This window comes from Alosa alosa, chromosome 12, assembly GCF_017589495.1.
Source record: "Alosa alosa isolate M-15738 ecotype Scorff River chromosome 12, AALO_Geno_1.1, whole genome shotgun sequence".
NCBI classification, from domain to species: Eukaryota; Metazoa; Chordata; class Actinopteri; order Clupeiformes; family Clupeidae; genus Alosa; species Alosa alosa.
The window spans coordinates 12,093,084-12,115,054 of NC_063200.1; the positions used below are offsets into that span (position 1 = coordinate 12,093,084).

General features: G+C 43.1%; 1 protein-coding gene across 1 annotated transcript in view; it reads right to left on the reverse strand.

Annotated features, from left to right (window-relative positions):
- sardh (sarcosine dehydrogenase) overlaps positions 1–14,605 on the reverse strand; it is an 82,856-nt gene extending 68,251 nt beyond the window's left edge. Inside the window, exons 1-5 of the mRNA XM_048259347.1 lie at positions 14,537–14,605; positions 5,726–6,073; positions 5,401–5,559; positions 1,768–1,935; positions 1,380–1,594 (exon numbers count right to left, since the gene is read on the reverse strand). Coding sequence (XP_048115304.1) covers positions 1,380–1,594; positions 1,768–1,935; positions 5,401–5,559; positions 5,726–6,073; positions 14,537–14,546 — 900 coding nt within the window. The 5' untranslated portion in view covers positions 14,547–14,605. The remainder of the gene's footprint in view (positions 1–1,379; positions 1,595–1,767; positions 1,936–5,400; positions 5,560–5,725; positions 6,074–14,536) is intronic.
- Between the last annotated feature and the right edge of the window lie 7,366 nt (positions 14,606–21,971).

Consider the following 21,971-nt stretch of genomic DNA (forward strand, 5'->3'; position numbering starts at 1 on the left):
AGGGGAAAAGATTCATTCTATGATATTGGATATGATATTGGATACAAAAGCAGTCCTGGCTTTCTAAGGCAGTGCCTGGATTATTTTTTTTTAACCCGATCATAGATTACATTTAAAAATCAAAGCTTATGTCGTCATCATGATGATTAAACCCTGGAAGTTTCATGCTTGTCATTCTGTGCACAATTCTTCTGAAAATAGAAGCTTAACAGCTCCTCTAAGTGAGAGACCTGCCACTACCATCCTTTATGGCTTTTAATACCACAGACTAGAGCATGGTCAAAGGCCAGGTCCAGATGAACAGACGAAGACCAGATGAAGCCAGCCACAGTCCTCTGTGGACCAGCAGACCAGTAATATGTTCCCCATTACAGAAACAGCATTCATGATAACGTTTCTATTTTAGACACACACATTTACACACCCTGGCTCAGAGCAGATTTATGATACTGACTGGCTTTAGGGCCAAGGAGATATGAAGGTAGAATATGTGTGCATGTGTGTGTGTGTGTGTGTGTGTGTGTGTGTGTGTGTGTGTTTGTGTTTATATGTGTTTATAGATGAGTATATTATTTTAAATATGTACTTCATAGACAGTAGCTGCTTTCATCCAATGTGACTATGCATGTGACAGTAATCACCCAGTTTTAAACTTGATAGACCATTACCCGGAGTCCAGCCAATCACTTTTCCAGTCAGTTAAAATTGATTTTTAGTCTTCCAAATGAAGCAAATTTGAATGTACTCTGCAGGTTGGTCTGGAAAGGAGCCTACTGATGTCCGTTTAGATGAACCTGCAGAGCAAATTCAAATTTGCCAACAGGTTCATCTGGGGTCACTCAGGCTAATTAATTTTGCCAGGTCTGAACACAGTAATAACACAAAACAAAACAACCACACAGCTCAAACTAGATTAACTCACTCTGATTCCTCAACAGACATTACTTCATCACTTGAATTTACACAAAGCAGAAAATGGCAATCATTTAATCTATGATAGGGTAAAAAAAGCAATCCAGTCCACTTGCTGTTCTAAGACAGCAATCCACTGTCTTAGAAAGCCAGGACTGCTTTTGTATCCAATATCATAAAATGACTCTTTTCCTCTTTTCCGAAGAGTACTCAACATACTTTGGATACACATTTGGTTCAGAGCTACCAGTCATCTGTTTTAAAGTCAATCAGTCCATCTTTGTATAAGTGTATCTCTGTTACACACATGGTCTAGTATGTAGACATTCTGAACATAATACTGCATATACACTACAGGTAAACGCAACTGTAAAAAGCAAAGCCTCAGCCCACCTGCAGGGGGCGCTGATGGTCCTCACAACACACTATCATGTGAGTGCGGTGGGCGGAGGAGTTTTTGTGATTACCGTGGCACCGCGGGCGGTCGCCGCTCTGGACAGGGTGGTGCAGGTGCCCGCTGGGTCCATCGTGCCATCTTTGGGCACGTAGAGAGTTCCGTACAGGTCGTCCACGTTCATCAACGGGTACAGATCTTTGGTCTCTGCCGGTGATAAGACGTAGGACTCGATGCCGTACACCTTCCCCAACTGTGGACACACAAATAAACAGCACTGTAAGAAACCTATCAGCAGGATTTGTTCCATTTAGTTTAGTTTATTAGAATTATTTCTCGGGGACCAAACAGAATAGAAAATAGTGATAATTTAGGAGGTAGTTAGTTTCAGATTCCCATCTAGATTGTTTTTCTACTGGTTCGGCTTCTCATTTCCGTTCACATAAGGTCTGGAAACTTGCATTCCTGCCTGTAGCCCCAACAGTTGGATGACCAGGAGCTTGTGGCCAGTGCAGACAGCAGAGTCACGTGGGCGGCCTTCCTGTCTGGCCAGATCTCTGCACCCTGTGGACCTCCCCCATTTGGCAGGAGATCTCCCCTCCCCTGCGTTCTGCTGTCTGGGTTAGTCACTAGAACACACAGCCTCCAGAACACAGCCTCTTGTCTGGGTTAGTCACTAGAACACACACAGCCTCCAGAACACAGCCTCTTGTCTGGGTTAGTCACTAGAACACACAGCCTCCAGAACACAGCCTCTTGTCTGGGTTAGTCACTAGAACACACACAGCCTCCAGAACACAGCCTCTTGTCTGGGTTAGTCACTAGAACACACACATTCTCCAGAACACAGCCTCTTGTCTGGGTTAGTCACTAGAACACACACATTCTCCAGAACACAGCCTCTTGTCTGGGTTAGTCACTAGAACACACACAGCCTCCAGAACACAGCCTCTTGTCTGGGTTAGTCACTAGAACACACACAGCCTCCAGAACACAGCCTCTTGTCTGGGTTAGTCACTAGAACACACACAGCCTCCAGAACACAGCCTCTTGTCTGGGTTAGTCACTAGAACACACACAGCCTCCAGAACACAGCCTCTTGTCTGGGTTAGTCACTAGAACACACACATTCTCCAGAACACAGCCTCTTGTCTGCTAGTCACTAGAACACACACAGCCTCCAGAACACAGCCTCTTGTCTGGGTTAGTCACTAGAACACACACAGCCTCCAGAACACAGCCTCTTGTCTGGGTTAGTCACTAGAACACACACAGCCTCCAGAACACAGCCTCTTGTCTGGGTTAGTCACTAGAACACACACATTCTCCAGAACACAGCCTCTTGTCTGGGTTAGTCACTAGAACACACACAGCCTCCAGAACACAGCCTCTTGTCTGGGTTAGTCACTAGAACACACACAGCCTCCAGAACACAGCCTCTTGTCTGGGTTAGTCACTAGAACACACACATTTTCCAGAACACAGCCTCTTGTCTGGGTTAGTCACTAGAACACACACATTCTCCAGAACACAGCCTCTTGTCTGGGTTAGTCACTAGAACACACACAGCCTCCAGAACACAGCCTCTTGTCTAGGTTAGTCACTAGAACACACACATTCTCCAGAACACAGCCTCTTGTCTGGGTTAGTCACTAGAACACACACAGCCTCCAGAACACAGCCTCTTGTCTGGGTTGTCACTAGAACACACACATCCTCCAGAACACAGCCTCTTGTCTGGGTTAGTCACTAGAACACACACAGCCTCCAGAACACAGCCTCTTGTCTGGGTTAGTCACTAGAACACACACAGCCTCCAGAACACAGCCTCTTGTCTGGGTTAGTCACTAGAACACACACATTCTCCAGAACACAGCCTCTTGTCTGGGTTAGTCACTAGAACACACACATTCTCCAGAACACAGCCTCTTGTCTGGGTTAGTCACTAGAACACACACAGCCTCCAGAACACAGCCTCTTGTCTGGGTTAGTCACTAGAACACACACATTCTCCAGAACACAGCCTCTTGTCTGGGTTAGTCACTAGAACACACACAGCCTCCAGAACACAGCCTCTTGTCTGGGTTAGTCACTAGAACACACACATTCTCCAGAACACAGCCTCTTGTCTGGGTTAGTCACTAGAACACACACATTCTCCAGAACACAGCCTCTTGTCTAGGTTAGTCACTAGAACACTGTAGAACACTAACTGTTCCCCTATTTCACACTCTTTATCTCTCACTCTTTCTCTCTCCCTCTTCCTCCCATTCCCCCTCGCTCTTCCTCCACTCTCTCTTTAAGTTATGTCAACATGTCTGTGTTCGGCCATAGTCTGTGTTAGGCCATCAACTATTTGAAATACCATACTTTAGCCATAATTGTAACAAATAATAAAAATAGTAGTTAGATTTCAAATAAAAACCTATTATGGTTGTTAGTAGTGTTGTAGTACAAGACCGGTCTTGGTCTCGAGACCACTTTAACATGGTCTCGGTATTGTCTCGGAATCAACACTTTTTGATGTCATCCGAAAGTTGGTTCCAGAGCTGAGCCGCAAGCTGTTTCACCACGTTTAGCTCTAAGAGGAGGTTTTACAGGTTTATAGGTATTTAGGCTCCATTTACTGATTTATAAACAAGCAGTAGTGCTTTAAAGTCAATTATGTGACTTACTGGAAGCCAGTGCAGGGATTTAAGAATTGTAAGAAGAGTAATGTGATCAGTTCAGAAATTCAAATGACATTTCATTAAAAAGCATGCAAATATTTTCTCCATTTGCCTACCAGTGTATAATACTTGCATGAGGAAATATTGCAAAACAATGGCCCCCATATAATTGCTGTTGTTTTGCAAAGTATTTCTCATGCAAGCATCATGCAACCTAGCCTCGTAAACCAGACTCTTGACTTTGCTTCTCTTCGTGCAAAGAGTCTGGCCTGACGTCATTGGCAAACATCTTCTTCCTGGTGGGTGGACACTTGTTTGAAGTTTAAAATCATTGGAGTTTAAACCAATCACTAACGTTTGGTAATGACGTATGTTAACAAGGGGGGACACAACTATAACGATAGGCTTGCAACTTAAACGTAGTCGCTCTCAGCCACGCCCTCTGTTCGCTGGTTTGTTGGTGGCTATTGGTTGGTTCTCTACACGAGAAATTTGTTGAAAGCACATCTGTGCCAGTCTACTACTGAAGGCGAAATTAATTTGAATTCATTTAATTAATTACAATTAATTTCGAAATTAATTTGAGCGGAAGTACGTAGACGGGCAGGGCCAGGCAAAGCACTGAAACCATTGTAATTATATTTTACATTAGTAAAGCAGTCCTCTGATGTGCATGTTTTAACAAACCTTTGTATGTTTTCAAACTATGACCCCAAAGTCTGCCATGACTGGGCCTCAGATCAAAGATGTTTGAGAAGGCTGTATCACACCCTTTTTCAAATGCAACCAATAAGAAGCATTTATTTTAAAATCATGTTACATTGTATATGTTTTCTTAACGGCTGCGCTCTTTCCCACGTCCCCCTCAGCAGTACACAATAGTGTAGTAAGAGCTGTCTTGCAGTTGCTACACACAGTTGCTTTCACCCGTTCACTGGCCACACTTACAGCGAATTGAAAAGTCAAGAATGACATGTACTGTGGTGTATTGTGTCTGTAGTTGAAATTGAACCATATTATTATTATTATTATTATTATTATTATTATTATTATTATTATTGATTTTAGGCCATACAGCTGAGCCTCAATATGGTGCTTTTGTTCCACAATTCATGGTAGTAATCATGTCATGTCAATTCTAGCACTACCGGTAGTCTGTTTTTGGTCTTGACTTGATCTCGCCCTGCCTTGGTCTTGGTCTCGACTTAGTCTTGGTCTCGACTGGTCTGTCTTGGTCTTGGTCTCAGATTAAGCGGTCTTGACTACATCACTAGTTGTTAGGCTGTTATGTTTTTTTTGTGGTACTATGCTTGTGTTTTACCATTTCATTTGCAGGAATAGTGGGGGTTGCAAGTCATTGGCATTGTTATTTTTAATTTTTTTTATTTGGGGGGTCCACCCGATACCCGACATGAGGCTTTGTACTTTCCCAAAGCTGCTTGTTGGATGCGATGAAGAGGCCTCCGTTCTGGATCCAGCCGGTCTCCAGGCCTGTCTCCTTCTCCAGGTCCGAGCTGATCACGTTACGCGTGTGGGCCAGCAGCTCCACCTCTGTGTCACTGGGCCGCAGCTGCCACAGCAGACCTGAGCACACACACAGACACACACACACGCACACATCAACAAACAAACATCAACAAACAAACAAACACACACACAGACACAGACACACACACACACACACACACATACACTGTCTTGCTCACACACATGCACAAATGTGCATACACACACACACACACACACTGACCTGCCGTGTGCCAGGTGGTGCCAGCTGTGAGGCGGTCCCTCTCCAGCAGCACCACGTTGGTCATGCCCATCTTGGCCAGGTGGTAGATGGTCTGGCAGCCCAGGCTGCCGCCCCCGATCACCACGGCGTCGGCTGCCCGAGGCAGGCTCTTGGTGGGGCCCCGGTAGGTCTCGTCATCCTGCTTGAGGGTCTTCTGGTAGGGCACGTTCTTCTCCTTGGTCTGGTGCTCAGTGGAGGAGGCAGCGGCGGCGCTGTAGTGCCGTCCGGCGGCCCGGCAGAGAGGGGGCAGTGGGGCACGACACCTCAACACCCTGCTCACGGCGGCGGTACCCAAGAAGGCCATGGCCCCTGCAAACAGACCAGTGTTTTACATACATTGACTTATTTGTGGCGGCCCCACCACAATATCAACATTGACCACGACACAATGATTTTCCAGGCTGTGCTTAAATCTGGTTAGCATCATAACCACGCTGTGCTAATTTGTTAAAAACTGATTGTATTCAAGTTAATTCTGCAAACCAACCACCACAAATGGAATTCAATTCTGTGGGAAACTCTCACACATCACAGACAGATCACAGATACATCAGAGATACAGTACAGACACACACACACACACACACGCACGCACGCACGCACGCACGCACGCATGCACACACACACACACACATGCGCGTGCACACACACACACACATGCGCGTGCACACACACACACACGCACGCACGCACACACACACACACACACACACACAGTTTCTCTACCAAATCAGTGTTGCCATCTCTGTTGTGGCAGTGCTTTTAATCACAAGAGCTCCAATGACTCAACAACACTCAAGATCTCAAAGCGAAGCGGATATCCTTCATCCTGAGGAGATGTTCTTCCAAAAGATATTTTTGCAAGCATTCCTATCACCTTTCACACCGAGACAGTGTTATTACAGTCAGTCTCTCTCACAGACAACGCCACAATGAATAGCAAGAGGAAAGATCAAAGTCAAAGTCAAAGTCAGCTTTATTGTCAATTTCTTCACATGTTCCAGACATACAAAGAGATCGAAATTACGTTTCTCACTATCCCACGGTGAAGACAAGACATATTTTACCAATTTAAGTCCACAGACAAACATAACATTCAAGTAAACAAAAAAGTAAGTAAATAAGTAAATAAGAGGGCACATATAATGAAAAAAAATAAGAGCAGCAAAATTTGGTTGAAATTGTGCATAGACAGTCAATAAAATACTAGTGCAAAGTCAGGCCAATAAAAGGCTTGGGTAGTTCTGTTTGACCTAAGTAAGAAAGAAAGTGGCATAGTGGTGCAAGTTATGTAAGAGCAGCAGAAGTGTTGTGTTTTCAGGACAACAACAACAAGTTGCAAAGTGTACAAGTGTGCAAGTGGAGTAGTGCAGGCGGCCATTGTGGATCCAATGTCCAGGATGTTATGTAGCTGAGGGTGGAGGGGGGAGAGGAGGGAGAGAGTTCAGCATCCTTACAGCTTGGTGTATGAAGCTGTTGGTGAATCTGGTAGTCTTGGGGGGCGCGGCTTCTGTACCTCTTCCCAGAGGGCAGTAGATCAAACAGATTGTGAGCAGGGTGACTTGCATCACTCACAATTTTGGTCGCCTTCTTGGGGTGAGGTGGGTGGTGTAAATGTCTTTCAGGGAGGGGAGTGAAGCACCAATAATCCTTCCAGCTGTGTTCACTATGCGCTGCAGGGCTTTCCTGTTGTATTCAGTGCAGCTTCCGCCCCACACAGCGATACAGCTGGAGAGGATGCTCTCAATGGTGCTTCGGTAGAATGTGGTCATGATGGCTGGTGGAGCACTTGCTCGCCTGAGTTTCCGCGAGGAAGTACAGGCGCTGAGCTCTTAAACCAGTGATGCAGTGTTGGTGGTCCAGGAGAGGTCTTCACTGATGTGCACCCCAGGAATTTGGTGCTGCTCGCTCTCTCCACCACAGCACCGTCGATGGTCAGTGGCAGGTGTTGGGTGTGACCTCTCCGGAAGTCAACAACAATCTCTTTGGTCTTGCTGACGTTCAGCAGGAGGTTGTTGTCCCTGCACCACGTGGTCAGATGGTCGACCTCCAACCTGTATTGAGTCTCGTTGCCCTTGGTGATGAGACCCACCAGAGTTGTGTCGTCAGCAAATTTCACTATGTGATTGTTGCTGTAGGTTGCAGTGCAGTCATGCGTCAGCAGGGTGAAGAGCAGCGGACTGAGCACGCAGCCTTGGGGCCCCTGTGCTCAGTGTGATGCTGCTTGAGGTATTGTTGCCAACACGTACTACTTGAGGCCTCTGACAGAGGAAGTCCAGTAGCCAGTTGCAGAGGTAGGTACTGAGTCCCAGTTTGTCGAGTTTGCAGATGAGTTGTTGTGGTATTATGGTGTTGAATGCAGAACTGAAGTCTATAAACAGCAATCTCACATATGAGTCTCTTTTTTCCAGGTGGGTGAGGGCTGGGTGGAGGGCAGAGCAGATTGCATCCTCTGTAGACCGTTTGGCTCTGTATTCAAACTGGAAGGGCTCCAGGGTGGGGGGGAGAATGGATTTGATATGTGACATGACAAGCCGCTCAAAGCACTTCATGATGATGGGTGTCAGTGCCACAGGGCGGTAGTCATTGAAGCAGGATGGAGCAGTTTTCTTCGCACAGGTATGATGGTGGCAGCTTTGAAACATGATGGGACGATGGCTTGCTTCAGAGAAGTGTTAAAGATGTCTGAAGACATCCTTAAGCTCCCCGCGCAGTCCTTCAGCGCCGCGACCTGGGATGTTGTCTGGACCTGTTGCCTTCGTGTGTTGATAGCAGCAAGTGTCCTCTTCACGCTGTCGGCAGAGAGGCACAGGGGCTGCTCATGTAGAGGGGGATGGGTTCTGTGGGCAGGTGCTGTTTTGTGCTTCAAAGCGAGCAAAGAAGCGGTTCAGGTTGTTGAGCAGAGGGATGTTGCTCTCACAGCTCTGTGGCTGGCTTGTAGTCCGTGAGGGCCTGAATGCCCTGCCATAGGCTTTGTGCGTTCCTGCTGTCTTTGAAGTGGGTGGTTATCTTGTGAGTGTATTCCTTTTTTGCTTACTTGATGCCACGGGACAGGTTGGCTCTCGCTGTTCTCATGCCGTACACCACATGCTGGTGTAGCTTTGGAAGTACAGTTTTAAGATCAGCATGGTTAAAATCTCCAGTGAAGATGGTGAAACCGTCTGGGTGTGCCGCCTGTTGTTCACTGACAGCCTGGTACAGTTCACTAAGAGCAGCGTTCTTATGGCTGTTGTTGTTGGTAGGCGGGATGTATACTGCGACTAGCAGAATCGCAGTAATTTCCCTTGGCAGGTAAAAAGGATCGGCACTTTATGATCATAAACTCTGCCAGTGGTGAGCAGTGTTTGCATACTACTACAGTGTCCCGCACCATTCGTCATGGATGTAAACACAGATTCCTCCTCCTCGTGATTTACCTCCCTTTACAATGGCCCTGTCTGCTCGATAGCATGCTAGCTGCTCCAGTTGTACAGCAGAGTCCGAATGTTGTCATTTAACCAAGTCTCAGTGAAGACGAGCACACAGCAGTTACTTACTGTCGGTTCGTTGATCTCAGCAGTCGTATGTGATCCATTTTGTTGTCCAGTGATCGCATTACACTTGCCAGGAGAATGGATGGTATGGCTGGGCGAAGTTGGGCTGGCAGCTAGCCTGGCCCGGGCGCCTCGCGCTTGCCCCTCTTCTGCTTCCTCGCACACCGCTTCCGGCGCTTTCTTTCTGGGGAGGAGTAGCAGGCGAGTCGGTGTTGTTGCAGGCGGGAGTAGTCCGAGTTCCTTTAAGCGTCTCTGTTGCAAAGTTCAGAACGCTGCAAAACTTGCTTTTGCAGATGTCAATTAAAAACTGCCTGCTGTACTTGTAGTATACGGCGTAGTAAGGCGAGGCGAACCACGTAAAACTTTCAGACAAACACTTTTAAAACGAACAAAACACCGTGCGGTTGGGACAGAGAGAGGTCGCTGCGTGTGTATCGCCATCATCTTGGATTACAAGATAGGTTATGTAAGGGATAATGTATAGAGCGCCCGGTCATTATGGGGAAAGTAAGTCCCGACAGGGCGAACCGTACCCGGCCTTGCGCCAGCCGGGGGTCTTGTTTTGCCCTGAAGGGACTTATTTTCCCATGATGACCGGCGTTCTATACATATCCCGCTTTATTATCTGACTACTTGCCAAAACGAAAAAATAAACTTCATGATATGTCTCTTTACACTTATTTGTTACCGTTTAAAATTAGTGGCTTTTGCTGAGAAACAAATAGTTAAGAACACATGCTGAACTTGAATCAAACATTCTTTAAACACAGCTGATCAACCGTCTGCTTTCACTTTTGAATGAAGTTCCAAGCGCAAAAACTCCGTTGCCATTGACAGCGGTCATTCTTGTTTTCAGAGGTCCTTTCCCAAGAAATAATGACCGCTAGAACTTTCGGAAATCCCATTCAAGTCAATGGAGCATTCTACTTGCATTGTGAAGAGCCGTATAATAAAAGACCTTATTGATACCTGTACTCCACAATATATTTGCTGACTCAGTTCAACCCAGTCAAGTCATTAGGGCTGTGTATTGGCAAGGACTTCACAATACATCATGATGCATATATTGCGGTACAATCAGGGCTTGAAAACGAAATTATGTTTCAAACGTTCCGTTCCGAACGGTTCAGGTAGGCCTATGTTTAACGTTTTCGTTCTTGCATGCGTTCCGCCACCAACATATCGGTCCTGAACCGTTCGAACATAAAATATTGTTCGCTTCTTAAAGTTCCGCAGTGTTTGGTGGGCCTATCAAGTCTATTTTTGTGGACTTTACCTTAGAATAGACATACTCATTATTTCCTCTTGATTTAGCCTATATCGTAGCTATGCCCAAAAATAATAAATCACAGGCGGCATCCAAAAACATTCAGATGGGCTATCCATCCCATAGCCTACAGAATTACTATAGGCCTAACCTATGCCTATAAATAATTTCTTATCAAAAATATTTCTGGATACGTGCTAAACTCCTTACCTGGTTGTAGCCTAAGTTTTATCCATATGGAGATCTTCAAAGGCTTGCGCTATAATTCCAACCCTGTTTATAAACGAACCTGTCTGTTGCTGACAAGGCCTATCTCAAATTTCCTGTTTAACTCTTCTACATAGAATAGGCTATAATTAGCCAAACATTTCAAATCCGACTTTAAAACGACAAAGGCGTGGACAGGCAAAATAGGCTATTACGCATAGGCTACAAACAATTTCCAAATCAGTTTCAGTAGCCTACGCTCTGAGCTGGCCTAAGATCCGAAGTGGCAGACGGATAGGTTACATTACAACAGTAAGACAAAATATACACATTTGGACCAAAGGTCCATTTATTAGTTTTTTTTTTTCAAACTGCAGAAACCAAATTATTAGGCTGTTAAGCCTACAGTAGTTGGCTACATAGCGGCTTGTTATCTCACATTAACAGTGTAGATCGCGGGCTTGTTTTTCGCACAACCGAAATAGTCTCCCTGACATAGGATATGCTTTTGCTTTTGAAATTTTATAAAATATATAGAGAACGAAAAAAAAAACGTTATTAACCGGTTTTGTGGATTTCAGAATAACGTTTCTGTTCCGGAACAGTTGAAGAGCATTTTGTTTTCGTTTCCGATTCCGCTCCTCGTAAAATTCCGTAAAATTCCGTTCGTTTTCGGTTTTCGTTTTCGTTCCTTGAACCGGTTCGGAGCCCTGGGTACAATACATATTGCGGTATATTGCAATACCTTTTACCGAAAATGTAAAAATACAGCTGGAGAGGCCATTTGCTGTGTACCACCTAGACAGTATATGTAGATCCCATTATACTGATAATTCAGCAGACAGATAATAAAAACAGTATTGCAATAGTCAGCTGAATACATTTATACATTTTTGCACAGCCTAACACTAATGCTTTAATAAAAATATCAATATTTGGTGGCAGTGCTGATACGATATATTGCACAAGTGGCGATACGATATATCAAAATATTGATATTTCGATATTGAAAGCACAGCCCTACAAGTCATATTGTTGCTTTGACGGAGTTAAGGTATGACATGTGTTTATGTGTAATACACTTGTAATAAACTTGATCCTATACTACTATATAACTTAACTGGGTCAAAGTAATAACATGACTTGACTGGGCTTAGTCAGAATATCCTTTTTTTTACAGATAATGAGATCACACGTACAGGGGATAAGACTGCCAAGAGTTGTGTAACTATACTGGTAGTCTTATCCTGTGTCTGATTATCATACAGACAGCTTCATGCTAAAATGATGCTAATATGAACTAAACAAACTATGGAGACAACTGGATATTAACCAAGGTTATGAGAAGATAGGTGCGTATGTACCATAGAGCGAGAAAGGAGCTGTGAATATCCGGATCTTTTTCTACATCTATTGTTAACAGCAGAATCTTCACCGAGTCAGATCACCATAGAGGTGCATCTGCATTTGAATAAGGGGAGTGTGTCCCAGTGTGTGACAGTGATGTTTCTGAAGGAAGGTGGAACAGAATGGAAGCTGCAGGAGAACAACATGAAGGAGGTCTGGAATGGAATGAAGACCATCACTGACTGGTCTTAGGAAGAGTAGCAGCTCTGTGGAGGAAAATCTGGACAGGGCGAGCCAGTTGAACCACTTCTACAAGTTCAACTGCCCAGCTCCAGTGATCTGTCCACCACCCGCTGCAGACTCAGACAATGCTCTTGCCTGCCCAACCCACACCTCCCCCTCGGCGTACCCCCGCAGCCCCCTCTGCGTCGCCATGAACCCCTCTCCAACCCCTCCGCCGTAGCTCGACGTGCACCTCCAAAAAATTGTAACTTCGCGTCAGGGTTACAATTGGGGGCAGCCGTGGCCTACTGGTTAGCGCTTCGGACTTGTAACCGGAGGGTTGCCGGTTCAAACCCTGACCGGTAGGCATGGCTGAAGTGCCCTTGGGCACCTAACCCCTCACTGCTCCCCGAGCGCCGCTGTTGTTGCAGGCAGCTCACTGCGCCGGGATTAGTGTGTGCTTCACCTCACTGTGTTCACTGTGTGCGGAGTCTGTTTCACTAATTCACGAATTGGGATAAATGCAGAGACCAAATTTCCTTCACCAGGAACCACAGATGAAAATAGTCTAGATCAGTGTTTCCCAAAGTCTGGGTCGCGACACACAGGTGGGTCGTAGGAGATTTTATTTGGGTCGCCAGCACAATTTATGTTGTGTTATAGGCCTATACCAGGCAAAAGCCTCTTGTTCTGATATAACGACTATACAATATAATACAACAATACAATATAACGACTTGAGTTATTTGTTGTTTACATCGGAATTGACTTCCACAGTGTTATGGACCCATTTGTCTGCAAAGCAACGTAGCCTACAACATTTTTTTTTAGAAATACAGGAACAGCTTACTATGCTGACAAATGACGACTGCGCAACATGCGAGAATTTACACAACTCTCGGATGCGCATTAAAACGTATCTTTTCAGTAGTCATTTCCATCTTTTCACGCTGATAGTGCTCAAAATATAACAACCGAGTTCAAAGCAGGATCTATCTATAGAGATCCTATAGCAATGTATGGTTGGGGAAGGCATAGAAAAGTTGGAGAACCTGTGGCCTAAAACAATATTGGTGGTTGCAGGGTAGATTTGAAGTGAAATGGGTCGCGATGGTCTGTCATTTTTAAAAAGTGGGTCCCCAGAAAAAAAGTTTGGGAAACACCGGTCTAGATTGTCTACTGGGTGTAGGGGCGGCAGTGCTTTCCGTGAAAAACTAAGGATTCATCGAGCAGTAACTTTGTGGTTTACACTATATTATTATATATTGTTATATCTCCCACTGTTATAAGTTCCCGAACAGCAGCTCCCCAGGGCTCCCTGCCAGGGTACATGTTGGCATCCAGCCAGTTATGGTTTTATAGACCAAAACGCTGGCACAATGCAAGTGGTTTCAAAGTTAAATGATAACAAAGTTACATAGGCCTATAATGAGCCTATAATGGCATATCCTATCCTCCATGATATATCGTATATAGTGCTTATATGATCTATATGGTAATTTGTGTGTGTGCTCTATTTTGCAGTCATGTAAAATACATATTGTCTTTCAAAACGACCTGCTCAGTGCTCACATTCAAACTTTTTAATCTTTTGACATTTTATCAAATGCAGCTTATGCTCATACGTATATTCATATGGCTGACACTTTTATCAAAAGCAACTTCCAAATGTCAATTATTACAAGGGCCAGTCTCTCCAGATCAACTCATTGTTAGTCTGGAAATTTAAGCTACAACTTTTCTGGCTACTGCATGCTAGGTTATCAAGATCAAACTGTATCAGGCACTCCCACTACACACCCATCTGATATTGCCATTGTATTGGCGGGCAACCTCAGCTGACAAGAACCACCTAACAAATAAGAAAAGTTGTTGCATCAGTCTAGACCCAACAAACTGCTCCCAACACCGTGCACTACCTTGACACAGTTATAAACTCAGGATTTCCACAGGAAAAACATTAAAATCATTAACATTTGTAATGTACCAACAGCTTCCACTTTAACCCTCATACAGACAACATGTCTTTTTAAACTAGTTTTGAAGCAGGTCAATTTCTGTGGTAGAAGAAGAGATCAAGAAGAGATCTTCTAAAAACAACTAAAACAATATATTTTATCAAACGGTTCTTCTGAGAAAAAAAAAAACTGAAAGTTCTCCAAAACATTAGCCTACTGCATAAGTAATGGGACATACCATTGTACATCTTGTCTTGTCCTGCCTTTTAACTGAATCGGATACGTTTTCCGTCAAGGTAATGTTGAGAACTGCTCAGTAGGCTATACTAAGCTACACCCGGCATTCCCTCTGAGCGTGTCAGAACGGCTTTGAAAGATAGCCTACCAAGAGAAACATCTGGGAAGACCTAATGAAGTCACAGTCCAAATGGTAGGCCTACTGTAATCCTATCATGGAAAACAGTTTGAGGCAGCAACCTTGGTCTAAATGAAATCCGTTGAAGGAGAAACCCTTTCAATCCACCTTGGACAACAACATGTTTTTTCAGGATTAGAGTGAAGATGGGAACAATCTTTTCATCACACAAGCAGATGATGATTCTGAGTAGTAGGCCTACTTATAACTTTATAACGTTACACTGCTGTGTCTTAAACCAGCAATCATGCATGTTGCAATACAAATACCTACAATGAAAACGCAGAGGCGGGGACTCTATACAACTTTTTCATAAAAAGGAATTATTATTATTGGCGGGCAAGACTGGTATTGTTTTTGTTTTAAATGTTTTTTGAAGCAAAAGTGTAGACTAGAAACGGTTTGTAGACTAGAGACTTTGCCCATTATTTGGGCTAGGCTACCAAATAACTTCTGTGTCCTTGCAAACCTCACAGCTAAAAATCTAACAACATTGTTAACGACCACGACATGAACTTCCCTCCCAATCAAGCGACTGATATTTCGCGCACATTTAACTCTGCAGAAATAATAGACAGTAGTCTAGGCCCGCTGCTATAGACAAGCTTATAATCAACTTAAGCGACGGAGTGCATACAGAACATAGGCTACAACAGCAAAAGTGTTATTTGACACGATCTATGCTCAGATGACATAGTGTCATGGGAGACGAGTTTCCGCGTCTAACCATGTGTGTCAACGAGGAAAAACAAACCAAAATGTAACAATATGCTACAGTAGATTTTCCCATTGCATTGATCCATGCAACATATGTGGCATAACTAAAGAATTAACGTTGTGCACAACCCAATCAATTTGCAGCATACGAGAATGTCCAAACTGGTCGCATTCCGATACAACTCATGCACATTGTAGCCTCATAGATCTATCTAAGCGGTACGGCATAGTAACCATGCAGTCGTGAAAGTAGCCTACCTGATTAGGTATTCTGCAGATTCAGCGCTTCGCTTGGTAAACACGATGACACGCTGGCACCTTTTAGATCTAAAATGCTTCTCAGGTCCAATCTGACCTATGAAAGTTACAAAGATATCGTGTAGACGGCGAAGTCGTAAAAGCTGTCAAATATGGCTTCAACCTGCATCTGCCAGAGAAGTGCACAAAATGGCCCTCAGCTGTTCTGTATTTTACGCTCGGATGAATTCATGTAAGGTTAACATTGCAATCAACCGTTAAGTACACAGATGACACTTTAGAAAACGAAGATCGGAATGGCAATAATGTTGCCACGTGTTCGTGTTCCTACTGCAGCCTTCCACAATCACCAAACTCTCTAAAAAACTAGAACTGCCTGCGCATTGTTGCATTTGTTTTCCAAAAAGTTCGAAGCAATTGTATGAAATATCTTACCTGCTTAGCTGCTTATACCGTGAGCTCAAAATTGGTAGCAGTCCTTCAAGGAATGACGTGGAGACAAAGTTAATTTATCCAATCTGCAAGCTCTGCCGCTCAAGACGGTGGCGCGCTACTGTTTACACGCATGAGCAAATAAAAACACTGAGAAGTGAGCTGGCTGATTTGGTTCACTGCTGCCCTTGGTTTAAACATCTAGATATTTTAGATCAACTAGATCTAGATCAACTGTTTCTTGCGCTAGATTACTGCATTAACCTAAGAGAATTCGCCTTATGGGTAGACTATTGTTATTTTATTTTAAACAATCCAAACCATATTTAACAGACACACATATAGGCCTACCTAAAGTAACTTAAGTATAATGCAGGTTTAGTATACTGTACAGTAGACGTGCCATGTCCCAACAGCATTACTATACTATGACCTAATAGTAGCCTACTAAACTCATTTCAATTGTCATTTATCATACAACATTGGCCTGTTGGACATCACTGTTAAGATCTTGTTTGATATCTCCTCAACAAGACAAGAGGGACATCAGCGGAAACATTGACCTGGCTGGCAGAAGATTGTGGTGCTTATCAGCTCTTGACAGGTCAACTCCACAGGCACGATGTGTACACTGGGGTCAGCTGGATGCTTGAGCTAGCCTCAGCTGGAAACCCTATCACACAGCCAAAGGGCACGAGAGAGGGAGCGTGTGTGTGTGTTTGTGTGTGTGTGTGTGTGTGTTTGACTTAATAATATGAAAAAAGGGATGTATTGGGATTTCAAGGGTGATTTTTTTAATTAGCTTGTCTCTCCTTTTATGCATGTATTATGAAATGTGTGTGTGTGTGTAGTGTATGTGTATGGAATTCAAGGAATGTGCACACAAGAAATGTGAATATGTGTGACATCACGTCTTCTGAAGCCTTCATGACCATTGGAAGAAACGCCTTAATATGGCAACACATTCAGCCCTCACGTTTACATTCTATCCTCAAACTTTATTGACACTTACAAGAGAACTCAAACTTTATTGACACTTACAAGAGTTTAACTATGCAAACTGCAAACATCAGCAACCACGTCACAATTTAATTTGACCGCACATATTGTTCTGACATAACTGCCATTCATGTAGATTAAAAATACACATGGAGGGAAACTTGAAAAGCCTTCAGACCCGTTGCATGGCAACTTGCTGACCTCACATAGCCTGCCCTTTCTCTGTCAGCCAATGAGAAGAGACCTCTGCTGCCCCAACCCCCCCAAAGCAGGATCCCGCTGGTCTATGCAGCCCTAGACAGGGAGAAAGTGCAGAGCTCGAGATTATGAATGGCTAAAAGTGGTAATGTTGGGAACGGACCGAGAAGAGAGAAGAGAGAAGAGAGAGAGAGAGAGAGAGAGAGGGTAGAGAGATATGGGGCACAGCACACTGAAGTAGCTAAATGTGGAGAATTAGTATGGGTGAAGTTGGGTGAGGGGGCGGGTGCTGACCCAGTAACATCCTGATGTAACACAGCACCCATCCCCCCCCCTCCCCTACACACACACACACACACACACCTGCCCTCCTCCCAGCACTAAGGGTGAGCAGACCGAGAGTCACTCAGAAATAGTTTCACTCAGAAATAGTTTCACTACAAACTTTTTGAATTTTGTTTTGAGTCAGGTGTGTACCACACGCCGTGCCACTGAGGAAGACACTTAACCCCGAGTGCCTCTAGGAGGCGCTGTCCCTATAGTGAGTTCACTGTAAGTCTACAAGTCAGTGGCAAATATTGCAAATGTCTCTCTATATATTAATAATACAAGTCAGTGGCAAATATTGCAAATGTCTCTCTATATATTAATAATACAAGTCAGTGGCAAATATTGCAAATGTAATAAACCAATGCATGCCATGCAGTGCTTGGGTTTCTGCAGAAAAACAAAAACTTGTCAGCTACCGAAGGAAGACATGGTGAAAGGACATGGATAATGGATTATGTCAAAAGCCTGTGTGTGTGTGTGTGTGTGTGTGTGTGTGTGTGTGTGTATGTGTGTGTGTAGGGGGTGTAGTGGTGGTTGTGCAATGAGTCTCCTCTGTGTGCCTCTCACTTCAGCAACATCATAGCAAACGTTACTCCCACTTACGCAAACACACGCACACACACACACACACACACACGTGCACACAGGCACGTGCACACACACACACACACTCCCCAGATAGCAAGGTGACATTGATATGATGTTGATTTTCCATCCAAATCATCATTTTGGTTGAGATTGAAATCTCAATGGTAAATAGACATTGAATCAGCATTACAATCCTGACAAAACCCCGACAGTGCATGAGCATAGATAGAGAGACATCGAAACAACATTGGTTTATAGTTTATATTGCCATAATCGATAGAGCATCGATACATAGTTCAGTAAAAGATATTGAAAAGTCATGGATGTATGGTTTACTGGGAAATTTTGACGTGGTGATTGAAAAGTAGTGGATTTTTAGTTGACCGCGCGACGACGTTTGAACTGTCCGGCGGGAGATCATTTTGAGCTACGGTTCAGTCAGACCAACCGTGTTCAGCTCTCTGTCAAGTTCGCCGCTCCACCTTAATGGTAAGCAAGCATTTATTTATCTAACGATAATGTTTCAATGTGAAATTGTACTACATTAAATTCGGGCATGTTTACAGTCTATGTACATCGTAGCCTACTGCCTAACTTACAAACTCATTCATGCTTGAGTCAACTTAGGCTAGCTACGTTATCGTTGCTGGTCAAATTAATGTTTTACGTTAACGTTAGCAGTTCATCATAATGTTATGTTAACGTTAACGTTACTCGGCAGTCTGATTTATAATTAGGCCTTCCTTAACGTTAGTTGTCAGTAAGTTAGAGTTTATTATATTCATATGATTTACATAAAATGTTTGTTGAGTTTAAACTTTTACTGTCAAAATGATAGGCTGAAGATGATGTGCTGCTGGCTAACGTGAACCATTACTTACCAGCTAGCTAGCCTAAGTTGACTCAAGCACAGGCTCGGACTGGTAATCTGTACAACCGGGCAAGTTATAGTTTTTTAAGTTATTTAGCCTATTTGCGGCCCGTCATGTAGACCTAGGCTTAGCCTATAAATGCAGTTGCATCCATTTGGATTGGGGGGTGACAGGTCAATCATTTTGGCCTCTTCATGACAGGTTCAGTGTGTGTTACGATCGCGCCCCCTGCCCCACCCCTCAAGTGGATTTGTCCAAGCAGCCGCTTGGTTTGTGGGGAAATATAGCCTACGAGTCCATGCATCTAGGCTATATAAGTGCCCTCCGCTGGCTGGTGTTCACATCATCGCAGTTTAACCGTAAACAGCAATCAGAGGTGTCTAATTTTATTCCATAAATATATTGTTTTCATAGACGTAAGTTGCATGCTACGAAGAGCTTCCATTTACTGCACCATGTAGGCTACTGTAGTGCGGTTTGTCTGTCAACATAAAAAAATCTCCGGGTACCTACAATTTTCGCACAACTTGGTGGAAAAGTGTAGCACAGGTTAAAGAAAACCTATTCATGTTTGGACTCAAAAGGAACTTCAAAGTATTTCCCATATAGTAGCCTTTTAGCTCACAACGACAATGAAAGTGGAACTTGGAAAGTGGAAGTCTCTCCACCGAGTGTTACATTAGATGCACAATCAATCTCGATGCACGTAAAAAGTATCAACTGGTAGGTTAGTAACGAAGGTAGCCTAATTTTGCAAAATGTGATGACGGCACACAAACTTGGGCAAAAACGTTTAGTATACACTTGTGGTGATAGCCTACAATTAATGTCAATCGCTGACTACAACCAATGTAGAAGATTTGCACCAAATAGGCCTAAAGGCTGTGGTTGTGTTTCTACAACATGTTGGCACAAATCGTAATTTCTGTCAACTATGACGATCTCCATGCATGTTCAGTAGCCTATATTTTTCATTTAGTCAAACAGTAACATGTGGTTTAATCAGTGTTGGGCAAGTTACTTAAAAATCGTAATATATTATGTATTACTTATTACTGTCATTTCAAAGTAATTCATTACATTATAATATTACTGTCTCTGAATTGTAAGGCATTACACTATTGTATTACTTTTAAGTTACTTTTACCAAAATATCTAGAAATATGGATTTGGAATTCTAAATGCAGTTTATTATGCTTAATGTAGCTCATTGCACTTCTAATGGAGGGTGATGTGGTACAACATAATGACTGAGCTAGGCTTAAGGCTACAGTAGAATGCAATAGGTGCAGTGATGGCTCATGATGCAATACAAGGAACAATCATAGCCAGAATTTTGTTTAAAGAAGACAAAAGGTCAAAGTCTGGTCAATTGTGATAGAAATGCTGTAACTTTAGGCTTAGGCCTACTCATTAAAATCAACAGAGAGCCCACTACCTGTATATTGTAACCCAAAACTTAAAGACATGTCAAGATAGGCTACACAGTGCAGCTACTGGCCATTTTGGTGCCCTAACTGATGAAATACAGTATTAACCTAAGTATGTCATCATATGGCCAACTATAAAGATGTAATCTGCCTGTTCCCAGGGATGGGTAGTATTTCTGAAACATGTAATATGTGTTTTTCAAATGCAAAATAGTATTTTGTCATTTGTATTTTATTGGGTTGAAGGAAATGGCTCTGTATTTTGTATCAAAATACTTTATTGGTGTGTATTTTTGTATTTTAAAAAAATACTGCAAAATACTAAATGTGAAAAACACAAAAAAGTAGATACTACAGACAGGTGTAATGAATAATTGGTAATTAGGCAACAGTGGTTTATGTTTATCTAATAAATAAGCTAATGTGAGAACAGCTGTGTCCAACAACACTTACAGATTTTCAGTGACGGCTATTGCTGAAGCATCAGCCCTGGTCTGAAGCACTGGTGTGAAGTGGTGCATGCAAGTAAAGATGAGCAAATTGACCTGTGCAAGTTCACATAAGGACACTGACAAAGGCAACCATGTCCCATTGTCTCCATGCCAATCTTTAACAGAAAAATGTCAGATATCTCAACCACAATGACATCAATAGATGGTAAGGTGTTGAGTGTGTTTGAATTCCCTTCCTTGTAGCATCCTTTTCTGCATTCCACAGTGGGGAGAAGTTCACCTTGTTTACTTAAATAACAATTCTATTTCCTTATTAGCTGCATACTTGAGGTTGGAGATATTAAGGCACGCCAAGTCTCTCACATACTGGAACTTCAAGATACATAGCCATTATGATTTTCTTATTCAGTTCTGCACTGGACTTGAATTACGAATTTTGGCACAGATACACAATTATGATTTTGGCCTATTGATTATAATGTGGTTAATTGAAAGCTCTGTCAGTCATTTGGATAAGCATCAGCTAGATGACTAAATGTAAATGTAAATTCTTGAATTATTCTTAATTTTGATCACACTACATGAACTTGCATATGGTATACGACAGGGGCCAAATTGTATTGTTTTTTACTATATAGTTTTAATAGGCTAAATGTTTGGGATAAAAAAAAGCTTTTTTTGCAGTGCTTCCATACTTCCTTGAAAAAAGTATTTTGAGTATTTTCTAAATACAACAATACAGTATTTTATTTTGATACATACGTAATATGGTTAGGCCTACTGTATTTTGTAGTTTATTTTAATACATTAAAAATGAGGGTATTAGGTATTTTATTTAGAAATACATTCTGCCTGCCCATCCCTGCCTGTTCCCAGCATTAGCACAACACTTTGCGATGATTAGCTTGTCACCTGTGACGATATATGGTAGGCCTAAGTGACTGACCTATCTGGGTACACTCAACACCTTACCATATATTGA